The 14,275-nt window shown below is 43.9% G+C and overlaps 1 protein-coding gene across 3 annotated transcripts in view; it reads right to left on the reverse strand.

Annotated features, from left to right (window-relative positions):
- Positions 1–14,275, reverse strand: part of CAPZB (capping actin protein of muscle Z-line subunit beta) — a gene marked incomplete at its 5' end in the record, with an annotated part of 53,983 nt that overhangs the window by 33,534 nt on the left and 6,174 nt on the right. For 2 of the 3 annotated variants that reach the window (XM_082069618.1, XM_082069617.1), the window contains one exon: positions 7,471–7,560. In XM_082069618.1, coding sequence (XP_081925744.1) covers positions 7,471–7,560 — 90 coding nt within the window. Of the gene's footprint in view, positions 1–7,470; positions 7,579–14,275 lie in introns of those variants that run through there. The other variant, XM_082069616.1, reaches the window with a different exon arrangement.

Genomic DNA, 14,275 nt, shown 5'->3' on the forward strand with positions numbered 1-14,275 from the left:
GAGTTAATTTTTCAAATATGATTCCACAAGCACATAAAAAGGTTTAGAGGAAACAAAACCAGTTACTTCAGCTCTTCATATGTTACATGCACTCAGCATCCTTGCTTCAATCATTCTGGCCGAATTGCATCCAATTCTGTACCTCACATATTCAGGACAGTGAATATTTTGCTTTACTAGCCATAGAACATGAGTACACTAAGGTCATTATTTTCTTCTACAGACCTGATTGAAATGAATCATGTTTACAACTGAAACAGCAATATTGTTAGTGTAAGGTTCTGTGCTGGGTAATAGTCTTTTTCCATGTTTATTCAGAGGTGAGTATGTACTGACCTCCACAGGAACCCCAGGTTCCAGTCTAAGTTGGGGAATGACCTATTAGAGAGCAGCGTAGGGAAATGGACCTGGGGGTCCTGGGGACAGCAGGGTGACCATGAGCCAGCACTGGGCCCTTGTGGCCAGGAAGCCAATGGGACCTGGGGTGGGTTAGAAGGGGGTGGTCAGTAGGTCAGAGAGGTTCTCCTGCCCCTCTGCTCTGCCCTGGGGAGACCACACCTGGAATATTGTGTCCAGTTGTGGCCCCTCAGTTCCAGCAGGACAGGGAACTGCTGGAGAGAGTCCAGCGCAGCCACCAAGATGCTGGAGGGAGTGGAGCATCTCCCGTGTGAGGAAAGGCTGAGGGAGCTGGGGCTCTGGAGCTGGACAAGAGGACACTGAGGGGGGACTCATTAATGTTTACAGATATCTAAAGGGGGAGTGTCAGGAGGATGGAGCCAGGCTCTTCTCGCTGACAACCAGTGACAGGACAAGGGGCAATGGGTTCAAACTGGAACACAAAAGGTTCCACTTAAATTTGAGAAGAAACTTGTTCCTGGTGAGGGTGGCAGAGCCTGGCCCAGGCTGCCCAGGGGGGTTGTGGAGTCTCCTTCTGTGCAGACATTCCAACCCGCCTGGACACCTTCCTGTGTAACCTCATCTGGGTGTTCCTGCTCCATGGGGGGATTGCACTGGATGAGCTTTCCGGGTCCCTTCCAACCCCTGACATTCTGTGATTCTGACACATTGGAAAACTATGCTAAATGCAGGGAAGTTATAGATGAAACACATTTTTCCTTGAAGAATCAGAAGGAAGACGAAGCAACCTTCAAACGCTTAGCACTCAGATCCACTTCTGTTCTGAACTACTGTCTATAACATGCAGGTATCTGAATGTGACTAGAGCACTTTTTAATTAAAAAGCTACATCCAAACAGGAAAGCAAGTATTTTAATTGCATGCAAACTCTTAAGACTTGATTATTCTTTTTTTAAGACAACTTAAATCATGACAGAAGTGAACAAAACCACTGCCCACGTCACTTGGGGCAACTGCTCAAACGCAAAGAAGAGCCCATGGGAGTTACCTGGCACTTCTGCAAAAGAACCATTTTGGCACACGACCCCCCCATTTCAGCCCAGATTCCTCCCTTCTGGGCCAGCATCTCATAAAATATTATTATAATTTTTCTGAGTCATTCCACAGCCTCAGAATTTCCTGTTCCTGCAGAACACAGACACGGCTGAACGGATGTTGTGGAAACTGGAGAAGGAAGCCTGGCTCCACTCATCTTGGGGCTAAAACCACCAGGAAAGTCACTCCCACAAATCCACACATCGCTAAACCTTAATTTGATCCATCAGATGTCCAAGGGCCACACATTCTTCAGGCTTTGTTTATTAAATGACACTTAAATGGACTTTTGTGTTCGAGACCAGATGTAATTGATATTGGAAACAGCTCAGCTTTATTTGAGTATTTGCGCCGAATTCCAGCACTGCAAGAATTAGCAAAAATAAAATCAAACCCAATCCGCTTTTCCGGAAAAAGGCAAATGTTAATAAGATTGCAGATCTAAGATCTAGTTAGTGATCTCATAGCAGAAAAGTTATATTAATTACAAAAGTGTTCAATCCAGCTCAAGGAACTACATTTTAAAAACGCTGAAAGGTGACTACCGTTCGTAAAACAGAATCCTCGGCATTTTTCCTGCGATTTGCTGGATAAAATAGGGCTTTTGCTGGATTCGGCATTCCGTGGCTTACCAAGGAACAAAAGCTGGCCATCTGGCAGGCACAACGGAGCGCCCTGGACTGGGACCAGTGACCTGCAGGTGAGGGCTCCTGGATCTCATTACCAGGCACAAGTCCCAGGAGCCATCACAGCGGATCAATATCTTGGCAAGTCTTGACTATTTGTGTCAAGAGTCCAGCGGGTGTTGGAGATATCCAGCAACAACTCAGGGATATGCAGAGGCAGACTCTCTCCAGCCACATTTCGATGTTTTCGCTTCTCCCTCCCCACTTTTGAAAGCGGTTAGATAGATTTCTAATTAGGATTTAAGCTCATCAAGTGATCTCTCACACACACATTCCTTTAGAAAGATATTTAAACAGACATTTTAAGGATCTCTAATAGTGATAGAAGCCTACAAGAAAAATAGGCTTAAAAAGAGCAAGTGAATATGAAGCCAGAAGCGCAATTCACTTTTACATTCTCATGCAAGTAAGTGGAGTCGCTAGCTCTAAGCCAAGCATCACATTAAGAATTTACATATATTAATTGCTATCTCCAATTACCATCAAGATACCCAGAGGTAATCTTTTCTAGCTGCAAAAGCTCCTGCTTAACGGCCACTCACCAAATGGAAAACTGGCTCTCAACAGCCATAAATTTATTCAGAGAGCCAGAGTCCCTTTCTTTAGGCAATAACCCTTCCATTAGGAACCCTGGGCTGCTGGGGGCTCAGAGTCTATCGCACAATCAGCAAGTCAGAACCTCAGCTTCCAGACCACTTCTGCTTCCACTCTTTAAGTTTTCGCTGGGTCTGATTGTTTTTTTAACATCTTCCACCCTCCCCAGATGCTCAGCTGGCCATCTGCATTCAATTATTTTATCTTCTCCTCGGTTCTGCACACCGCTCAGGCTCTTGGACTCAAAATACAAAAAGCTCCAGTCACATTCTCGTGTTCTTTATGGTCTGTGCAGCTCAAGCAATGCAGTTTTCCTGGGGATAAATTCTCTAGCTTCATATATCTTCAGTTAGTAAAGGTATGCAAGCGGATTTGAGACCTGCCTGGAAGCACAATAGCTACATGAAGCAAGGTCCTGAATATTGTTCGAATATTTCAAAATCAGAAGTTTATACATTTTTAAATTCATCACTCTGGGACTTTCTCAAAAGTAACACATTCTACTAAAAATACTTCAGCATTCTCCTGTGATGAGAAAACAAAGACAATCACTTCCCAGACTGTTAATTGCAAACAGAGCCTTAAAAAACAACCAGTCAAGTTACTGACTGCTATATCCATAAAGAACTCTAGCTTTCATTCTTCCATGGCAGGAATAACTTGATTCTGTACTTCAAGAAAGCTTTCATTTTGGGGAATATGTTGAGTAGTATTTGAATATCAGACTTATTGGGAAAAGAAAGGAAAAGAGTTGTGGCTGTGAGCAAACCCCCCTTGTTTGTCCATTCTGTGATCCAGCTTTGTAAGGACGATGCCAACCATCTGATTTTTCTGAGTCAGCTGCATTTTTCATCTAATTTATATTATATTCTATTATATACAAACAGGCAAACATCCAAATTAAACATTCAGCAGGAAATTTGTACTTGCAAAAGGAACCTGCGTAACTTATTACTAAGATTGAGACCACATCAACTTCCACACTCAAAGCCATCGAGACAATCCTGTCACAGACCCTTATTTGCTGCACACGGTCCGTAAGCACAATAAATCCAACTTGCACCCTCCTCCTTTCCTAGCGATGCACCCCTCTAAGACATGCGAGAGCAAAATAAACCCCCAAAGCATTCAGGAGGCTGTGACCCCGGCTGTCACCCACCCACCCTGTTACATGTGCTGCCCAGTGTATCAACAGCAGCAACTTCTAGACAACATGAGGCAATAAGAAGGTGAGACAGTATTTATGCTACACAGTTAAAATCTGTTTCAATATTACACTTGGCGTATCCTCATGACAAACCCATGGAAGAGCAGCACAACCACCGCTCCTCTTACAGGAACTGCTTTAGTTTGGGCTTGGCTGACAGGTAGATGCTCCAAAGCTTCAGTTACCCGTTTCCAGAGAAGCTACATGGAAAATCACTCTAATTTAAATTAGTTGTCCTTTAAAAGGTATGTGGCTACACTAAACTCTTTTCGTAGAGGTTTCAAAGTCCTCTTGTACGTTGTTGCCAGCCTCCAAGTAGTCTATTTAAGAATAACGACTAATGGAATGCTGAGCAGAGCATTCCATGCCAAGGCACATCACCAGCACCGCACATGGCTTCATTCAGGCAGGACTTCTGGGGTCCTGTGATTGACAAGGTCGCTAATGAACTCTAATTGAAGACTCGGCAGTCTGAAAAATCCAACAACAGATGTGGTAAAAGGGCAAACCGCAAACTGTTTTGCTAATGAATGGAAAGTGTCTGGTCTGATGAGGGCCAGCGACCCAAAAATTCTCTTCTTCCACCCAGCCTTTTCCTTCATGGTCAAGTTTGGAGCTTTCCCCCGTCAGCCCAACGCTTGGGGGCAGTAACGCACAGTGCTGAACACATTCCAGAGACTCACATTGGCACCAAGATGCTAATTTATTAAAAAGCAGCAGCAGAGCATGGCTTGGACAGAGTAAGAGAGACCTCAGGGAGGTCCCAGCAGGAACACAAGTCTAGGAAGGAGATACCAGGTTCTCACTATAGCACTTTTGGAAAACTTTTTGTATATAAAGCCATTTCTAAGCCAACTTTCATCTCCTTTCGAAGGATATTAAGCAAGTATCAAGAGTAGCTACATGTCTGGAGAACAATTCTTGTAAAAAGCCTACAGAAAGCTGCACTCCCAGCAGGTAATAACGTACGCTTCACACCAAAAAAATGATATGGGCTTCATCTTCAGGTCTGCTCCAGCAGGGCAGTGTAAGGAAGCAAGGAAAGCGAGCACAAAGGAAGCACAAGTCAGGGTGCTACCTTTTATAATTCTGCCACAAATTTAGTGAACCTGCTCATGCTCATCGTGCATTCGGATTCTGACCTTTTACTTCAAGGAGGTTATTGTCTGGTAATGGTAAAGGAAACAGAATCAAAACGTCAGCTTTAAAGGTTTGGATGAAACTTGCCAAAAAAGGTCAAAAAAACCTACTTGCTTGAGTCTGGCTTATGATGTTTTTGGAACTATGACAGGTGGCAGCGTATACAGTGCTCTTGTCTAACCAGAGTGCAGACTTGAGTCTCACAGACATCGGGCTGAGCGGACTGCAGAAGTCTACAGATGGCTCAAAAATAAAGAAATCATACTGGATTTAACAAACTATTTCATCTCCACCCCAGAGAAGGGACTGCAGTGGCCAGGGTGGGAATCGTACAGACTCTCCTTCTAACGAGCATCATTCAAATTGGTCTGCTTCATGTTATGCTTGCAATAAGAAAAGAAGCCCGGTGAGTGTGTTGCTGATGGAAAGCATGTAGAGAGCACTAATGAGCACCATCCAAAGAGTAATTCCAATGTTTAGAGGTAACCAGCAATTTTCTGAGTCATTAAAAAAAGCCTCGCACCAATTATACAGTCAAGCTCACCAGTGCTCCCCAAACAACTCACTGTTTGAATGGTCCTTGGAGCTGCCAAAACCCTGATATCCATTCAGTCCTCTGAATTTCATCAGAAAACCAACCGTGTCACACCAGATCACCTCAATGATTTAGTTATTGTGTCCTACCTACAGCAACAGCCGCAAAAATGATGCTTTAGGTTGTCATGAGTTTCGGTGGCACAGATGTAGCCAATTACTAAATGGTTTCAAGAAAGAGAAATAATCCATTCCTGCAGGGAACAATTTCTTTCCTGACTCCCAGAGCTTTCTTACCTGTACCTTGGCTTATGTAACTAAAAGCAGCATTTAAATAAGTTTTTAGGGTCTCTCAGACAAGGTTTGGCACCATCGGGCATAAAGTTCAGACAGAAAAGGGATGTGGCTCTCACTACAGATAAGAGGAAAAGCAGCCCTGTTCCAGCCTCAATGCCCTCTGTCTGCAAAAAGTGAGAAGCTTAGGTCAGAAATAAGCCATATATTTAGACTGGGCAATAGAAACAAACTTTCCCAGCTGCCCATATAATAGGGTCTGTATAGATTAAGTTCATATTTCAGTAATACTTCAGAGTTGCTCCAGAGGCAGCTGTGCCATGCGCTGTTTTCAGGGAGAGCTGACACTGGCCAGCCTGTCACAGCCCAACTGTGCATCCCAGGATGTGCAACTCAATCTCACACAACTAGTAACGAGCAAATGTATCCTTTTAAAGTTAGTTTTCTTCACTAGCATTTCATAGAAGGGAAACAAATGTTTCAGGGCCAAGCAGAAAAGAGATATCGGGCAGTTCACAGAATCCCAGAGTGTCAGGGTTGAAGGGCCCTGGAAAGCTCATCCAGTGCAATCCCCCCATGGAGCAGGAACACCCAGATGAGGTTACACAGGAAGGTGTCCAGGCGGGTTGGAATGTCTGCACAGAAGGAGACTCCACAACCCCCCTGGGCAGCCTGGGCCAGGCTCTGCCACCCTCACCATGAAGAAGTTCCTTTTCAAATTCAAGTGGAACCTTTTGTGTTCCAGTTTGAACCCATTACCCCTTGTCCTGTCACTGGTTGTCACCCAGAAGAGCCTGGCTCCATCCTCCTGACACTCCCCCTTTAGATATCTGTAAACATTAATGAGTCCCCCCTCAGTCTCCTCTTGTCCAGCTCCAGAGCCCCAGCTCCCTCAGCCTTTCCTCACATGGGAGATGCTCCACTCCCTTCAGTATCTTGGTGGCTGCGCTGGACTCTCTCCAGCAGTTCCCTGTCCTGCTGGAACTGAGGGACCACAACTGGGCACAAGATTCCAGGTGTGGTCTCCCCAGGGCAGAGCAGAGGGGCAGGAGAACCTCTCTGACCTATTGACCACCCCCTTCTAACCCACCCCAGGTCCCATTGGCTTCCTGGCCACAAGGGCCCAGTGCTGGCTCATGGTCACCCTGCTGTCCCCAGGACCCTCAGGTCCCTTTCCCCTACGCTGCTCTCTACGCTGCAGTTGCCCAGGTTGGTGGTTTTGCACACATTCAAGGGCTTGCATCAACCTTGTATAAACTGTTCCAAATTACTTTTACTAAACAGCAGCCTCCAAACTGGTGATGACTTCATCAAGAAAGCTGCTTATGACCCTTCATCTGAAAGCCTGTGGTGCATATACAGTAGTACCTGTTGGCTTGCCTAAAAAGACACGTACATTCCTGACATTTTTTGTGCAATTGCTGTATTCTTCTACCTTGCCAAAAGACAAGGAGAGAAACAAATCATCACACCTCTGAGATGCTTCAGCAAATGTCCTCTCATACCAGTTCTTTGTCACACCCAGGACTCAGCCATTTCTTGGTTAGAGCATCCAATACTCACCAAGTCAATGAGGTCACTGAGATTCTTCTCTATCTGCTGCGGAGGCAGACGCCTCATCAAATCCAAGGCACAATCCAGCTGCTGGTCACTCTGCAGAAACAAGAACATACCTTGGTCACAACTTGCACAGGTAACACATCACACTTGCACACACACAAACTGCAGCGCTCGCTGACTCCTCTGATACAAGAGATACAGTTTCTAGTTCTAAGCAGCAGCATGTTTTGTATTAATACGAACATTTCAATAAAGTTCAGTACCATTTGGTTGTGGATTATTGATCTGGTATTGCAAAAAGTGTTCTAGACTATGGATTTAAGAGCCCAGCTGTAACTGGTGTCGTGCCATCAATTTAACACCACGCTGTTGATAGAAAAGAGTCCAGTCCTTAACTCACCAAAAACTGTTTCCAATGTTTATGCAAATATATAATGCACTGCTTATCCATGCTATTTCAACAATAAGTTGGGTTAGGGAACTGAAAGTCCCTTCTCCTAAAGCAGTTTTAACAGTTCCTCATTTGTATTGTGCCATTCAGCTCGAGATAACGGGTATCCAAGACAAATTCAGTTCCAACTTCCAGCTGTCTCTCCCTCCTTCAACTTTATCAAAAAAACAGAATGAAACATGCACACAAAATGTGATCCGTTATTTCCTTCTTCCTACAAAACACACACCAAAAGCTGCTGAGAAATCAAGGGTTTCAGTTATTTTGAGAAACCACAGCAACATATTCCAAAGGCCTTATTGCAGCTGGTCTCACATCCAACCCCAACAGAGAAAAACTTCACTTTAGAGTTGGAAAATGTGCACCAGACATTACCACTGACACCTGATGAGCTGAACCGTGTTCTTGACATAACCTTTAGCTCTCCTTCTCGCCAACAGATATAAACAGACGCTTTCCTGCAAGCCTAAAAGTTCCCAAAATGTGCAGGAGTGACTTGGATCAGCAGGTCAGCAGGCAGCTGAAGCACAGCCAGTTTGTTTTCCCTTCCCTTTTTTCTTTGCAGCTTCTAGCCGACCATAAACAATGAGTTCAGCTTAGCTTTAGTTTCTCCCTCCTGTGTTCTGCCAAGCTCCAAACCTTTATTATTAAAAAAAGGCTTCAAAACTCAAGCAGTTGTATTATCACATTATTCAAGTAGCAGCCCCCAGGTAGGGAGAACCGGGAAGCAAAGTTTCCTGCAATTAAGCTATAGCGGAGCAACAAGGAAAGCAGGGAGCTCTCGCTTTAGCACACATCCATTATGAAAGCTGGTCTTAAAAGGTACTACCCATTCACTATCAAAAGATAAATATTTTACAGCTAGCGAGTCAGACAGCCTGGTCTGGGGAGATTGTCTATTTATTACTCAGCCAGTTCAGGTTATAGGATGTAATCTTTGCAAAATATTCCAGCTCTACACACAGCCAGGCAGCAACTCCCACCCATCCGCAACCACCTCCTGGGGATCTGAGCCTGCAACCCCAAAAGCAGGAGGCACTGACACCACGAACAGGGTTTCTGACAGTCACCTGCTGTCACTGAAGGAGGACACGTCCACGTAATGTACATAATTGCCAAAAAGAGCCTAGGGAAAGACGTTCAAAACCATCACTACAGCTGCAGCCCTAGAATAAATGTTTCACAGTCTGACATTTTCTAAATAAACTCCACTGAATGAAGAATTATCCACATTTGCAGCGTTTTATGGATTAACCAAAAGAGCTTGGACTGAACAATGTTCAATAACAGCTGGAAAAAGACACAAGACTGTTTAAGGCAGAGATTCTTCACGGGGTTCGGATGCGGCTGGCACACCTGTCTGTGTGCAATGGGAAAACAAAAACATCCAGGCACAAACTAACTATATTTTTCTGGTATCAAAGAGGTACAAGCAAGGCTGAGCAGCAGGACTTTTCAGTTTTCTTGCAGAGCATTTAAATAATTAAACAGCTTGCCAGAAAATCTCTTGAACTACTGAAATAAAGGCAGGTTCTGCTGTATTTCTGCCCCTAAATCTGTGGTTATACGATCGCTTTAATCCAGCACAAATCCACGCCAACACAGCCAAAAAGGCAACACAAAAGAGCACAGTGGTACCATGTGGCATCGGATACATCTGGTATGTCCTGTGTCAGAACTCAACAGGTAATTCGATCAGGATCTTTTGCTGCTGGTTCTTTGAAATGAGGTTTTAAAAACCAGGTCTGTGGTCAAAGAAATCCTTTGGTTCCAGTCCTCTGCCCAGCTGGAGCACCTAAAGAAGCTGTATGTACTGCCATACAAAGAGACTGGAATCACATCCAAGGTGCCAAAACCACTCGTAACCTCTCTACACTCTCAGCTTCACCTGCTCCGCATTTCCATTTGCTTAATTCTCTTGTAAAACTGCTTACTGAAGGTGTGGTTTCTTAACAGACCTCCAGACAAAACACTTCTACAGAATTCTTGCCTTTAGACATGAGAGGCTCATCCAGCGCTGCTCGGCGAGGCGGTGGTTAGCCGGGCCCTCTCCCAAGCTGGGCTGCTCCCAAAGCCAAGCTCTGCGAGGCTGCAGGACTCACTGAGTCAGGGTTTACCTGATACGAGGCCGTTTTCTACCACTCCTGCGTTTCATCCAGCACAGAGCTCCTGGGGAGGAGTAGGGAGTTCAGACAAAGACTCTAAATGAAGTTTTATTACAGCTCAACTCACTGAAGGATTTAGAGATCACAGAAATCTCGAAGACTGAAAATATTAGCTTAGATGAAAGCTCCTTAATAAGTTTCCTCTAAAGATGTCTGGCTATCTAGAATCTCCACTTAAGCGTTTCTCATGGTTCTACCTCAGGGAAAAATGTTCTGAATACGTCTATAGGAGTAGTTATGTTTGTTTAACTTTTTGCCTGCATTTGCTCTTCTTTTCAGCCTCTCAGATTATTTCCAAAAGAGAAACCCTCTCAGAACAGCCACAGGACCCTGGTCACTCTGTGTTGAGGCTCAAATAAAAACAAATAGTGCTGAAAAAAACCCCAAATTTGTATAAATGTGTAGTTGCACAGAGGTACAGCTGTATAGTTTAATTGCATTCATATCGTTCAAGGCTGAGGAGGGGCAGATGTCACTCACTGCAGAAAACAAATAAAAAACCCCAGGAAGTGACTGTGGGTGGTGCTGAGATGTTTTGAGAAGGTGTGTTTGTAGATTGTGTAATAAGACAATGTGCCTCCACTTTCAGTGCTTGAAACAAGGGTGTGCTACGGTCATTGCTTTTCATTTTAAGAGCAAAGGACTTTCCTGACCTTACATTCGTGTGCAGTTACCATGAAAGAGGATGTAAATCGCTAAGATTAAAACATGCAAAACACTGAACTTCCTTTTGACTCCTACTTGTCATGTCCCCTAAAGCAAACAGCTCCGGAGGATCCGGGGGGACGGGGCACAGGAATAGGGGGCATCTGCCAGGACAGCACATACTGAAAACATCAGGCAACAGGAGCTGAGCCAGGATTGTACAAACCTGCAGGTGAACTGCTGCTCACAGCGCCGGTAGAGCTCACGGCACCCGAACGCGTGCTGCCACACCAAGGTCATCAACCAAACCAGCCCTGCATCATTGCACAATTCTGCGCAAACTGTAAATGACGTTATTATAAGCTAAGATATCTACCTAAAGCCTTTCAAGCATCAGTGTCGCTGGCAGAACCAGTAACTCTTCATAGAAGCTATGCATGTTTTTTCTTTTCAACAGACATTGAGGAGTTACTACCTGCAAGTATTTTGCACTTCTTTTCAAATTACACCTTCACACATGCATTTCACTATATACACTCCTGGAAACCCACAGGCTTCATTCACAAGTTCTGACAACTCTCTGTTGGTAGTTACCTGAGACTTGGCCTATACTCTGGGTTTTAAGAGAGTTTACACAAACCTGCAGCTCTACCCATTTCAAAGACTAAGCCATTCCACTTGAAAGCACGTAAAAGATTTCATTTAGAGCTCCCAGCTTTACAGCAGGAATTTGCTTCTATTTATCACAAAGACCTGCAGATTTAATTCCCTGGTCTTCACCGCTTTGTTCCGACTGCTCCTGCTCATTTGACTGTGTTATTGTTGAGCATAAACAAGAGTTAGGCAGTCTCTTCAAAAAGAAAACCAGGCTGGTTTCACTTCTGTGTTTCTATATTAACATCACTCCGAGCCAACTCCCGGACCAAGAGAATGCAGCTGCGGTAGTTCGGCGCTACTGCAGTGGGACCTTCTCCCTGTTTTAGCCCCTTCTGGGAAAAATAAGCCACTTGGGCCACCAAATCTTTCCCGCTGGCAAACTGAAGGTAACACTATTACTCAAGGCACAATGGTGCTCCCTGCCCTGTTCGAGCTGCTTCGCTCACAAGATTTGCTCAAGACCGGTGTCTGCAGAGTTACCCAAAGGTAAAGAATAAGCTGGCATCTCAGTTTTCAGAGCACAGGAATATAAGATTAAAACTCAAAAGGACACCAAAAAAATAGAACATTTGCTCAACTTAAGCAATTTGAAGCAATTGCACATCAGGTCACTTTGGTCACTGGTCATTTTACAAGGAAAATATCTCTGTAAATTAATCCAGAGCCAAAAGTACATAACCAGCAAATGACTTTCTTTTCCTTCCTTTTATGTTGCAGACATAGCCCAGCTTGTAAATCATATTATTTCCTGTCAGTTCTCCCAACAGGAATGTCTGACTAATGTTTCAGCTTTGCGGTACCAAACTCTAATTTTCTTTAATTGAAACAGATCCAGAGCTTCCCCTCTGCTCATCACTTTAATCCTCGCCAACTTCCAGACCTCAAGAGGCAGAAGATTCCCTTTGCAAACTACACAATGGGACAGTATTACTGCTAGAAGCTTTAGCAAAGGGTTGAATTATTGTAACCCCTGTGTAATAAAAAGTACATTAACATACTATGTGAAGTCACAGGGTTCCCTTCTGGGCTGTCAGCATTCACTTTTTAAGATATTGGATGGGAATAACTCTGTATGATCCACGAATCCCAGACAAGTTCTGCACTCACAACGTTTCCATCAGCTGCACATATTCCCCGCAATCTGTTTTTCTACCTAATTCTTCCCTTGACTATTAACCCTCTTCTAGCAGATCCTGTCTAAAACCATTTTTAATGTACTTAGAAATCACAGCTTCCTGACAGCAAGGTGCACTAAGGAAACGGTGATACCATATTTAAGAAGCAATCAAATGCAATAAGACCTAGAGATACAATACACTGTGAGTAGTCATAAAAGAACAGGTCAAAGATTATTAAAAGAGCGTGACACTGATGCAGACTAAATTCTCCTTCTCTCGAAGCGAAAAAAGCCGTGTTTGCTCAGCAAGGACATACTTCAGGATGGCACATACTTGCACCTATTTTCAAAACTCTTTTAACATCTATCGCTTTTCTACCAAGCCCAAAGCAAACCTGTAACGTGTGCAGTGATCAGAGCCACCGCGAACACACAGAAGAGCAGGACGGAGCAGCGAAAAGACTTTCTGGGAACAGGCTACTCCTTTTGACCTCTTGCCACCATCACTAATAATTTCTGCACCAGTGTTTGTCTTCAGCATAACAGAAACAAAGTTTTATTTATTAAACTGGTCATTGAACATGACAATGTAATTTACCAGCTTTCATCTGGTGCCAAGAATTCCTGTGAAGCATAAAGTTTGCAAAAAGTCCTTTCCCAATAAATCACGGCATCAAGTGAATATGCAATCTATTAGCCCCACATGAAAGAATAAGATGGAGACAGCAGGAAAACAGCCACGTAGAAAAGTCACACAGATTGCAAACCAGCATTGCTAACTTTTAATAAACGGGATTAAAGTCACTGAAGTTGACTGTAGAGCTGACCACCTATTCCAATTAACTTTAAGAGATTTAATTGGGCTAATGGTACTGCACAACAGGGGTTTCTTCCCAATTTAAGTCTGGATATAACACAAAATAACATCTTTGTTAGATATATGTACAGCTAGGAAGTCTTAGCTGAACAAAGTGAAAAAACACCCCTACTACTAACTGGTTAACTAGGTTAGTTCAGTCTTTGAAAGGAGATAATACAGCAGGTCGATGCCGGTTCATGAGTCTGATGACCTGGTTTTCAGTCACACTGCCTTCCATTCAAATACGAGGAAGCGTGCAAACCCGTCTCTAGAGAAGCATCACTTCATTTTCACAGGGGTATTTCTTTTTTTAACCAAAATCATAATTACTACAAATGCAACAGCTCTTGGGATTCAACACTGGCATTTGTCATCCCGAACACCCCCAAACATCTTGTTTGGGATGCTTGCTTTTAATCCTGTTAATGCTGGATAATCTTTTCAAAACGCTCTTTTATTCTCCGTGCTGTTTGTTTCATGTCATGGGAGTTATGAGAAGAGGAACTTCTCCCTTCAAATAGAGAATCTTTTTCTTGCAGAGACAGCCACGTTTGGCGAGTTGGTCCTTGACCTTCCAGATCCAGGTTCTCCTTCCAGTCAACCGCAACCTGGAGTTTTTTCCTATGAGAAGTTACTTATATCAAAAACTTTTGAGAAATTGCACGTTATTATAGCAGCAGGGAGGCGTATTCTCCGTCGCCAAGGTGACAATAAACACTGATATGCTTACTGAAAGCGTAACTAACACAAATATTCAACATCACCAGCTCAGTATGAGGCTTCACACCCGTCTGTATTGTCCCTGTCACCCCGGGGAAGCTGCCGCCACACTCGCACTTGCTCCGTTTAATAGATAAACTCAGCACTTTCCAGCGTCCTGAAGTCTGGTAGCCGGGGTTGTAAATTCACGAGAT

This window comes from Streptopelia decaocto, assembly GCF_964273445.1.
Source record: "Streptopelia decaocto genome assembly, chromosome: 20".
In the NCBI taxonomy this organism is placed as follows: domain Eukaryota; kingdom Metazoa; phylum Chordata; class Aves; order Columbiformes; family Columbidae; genus Streptopelia; species Streptopelia decaocto.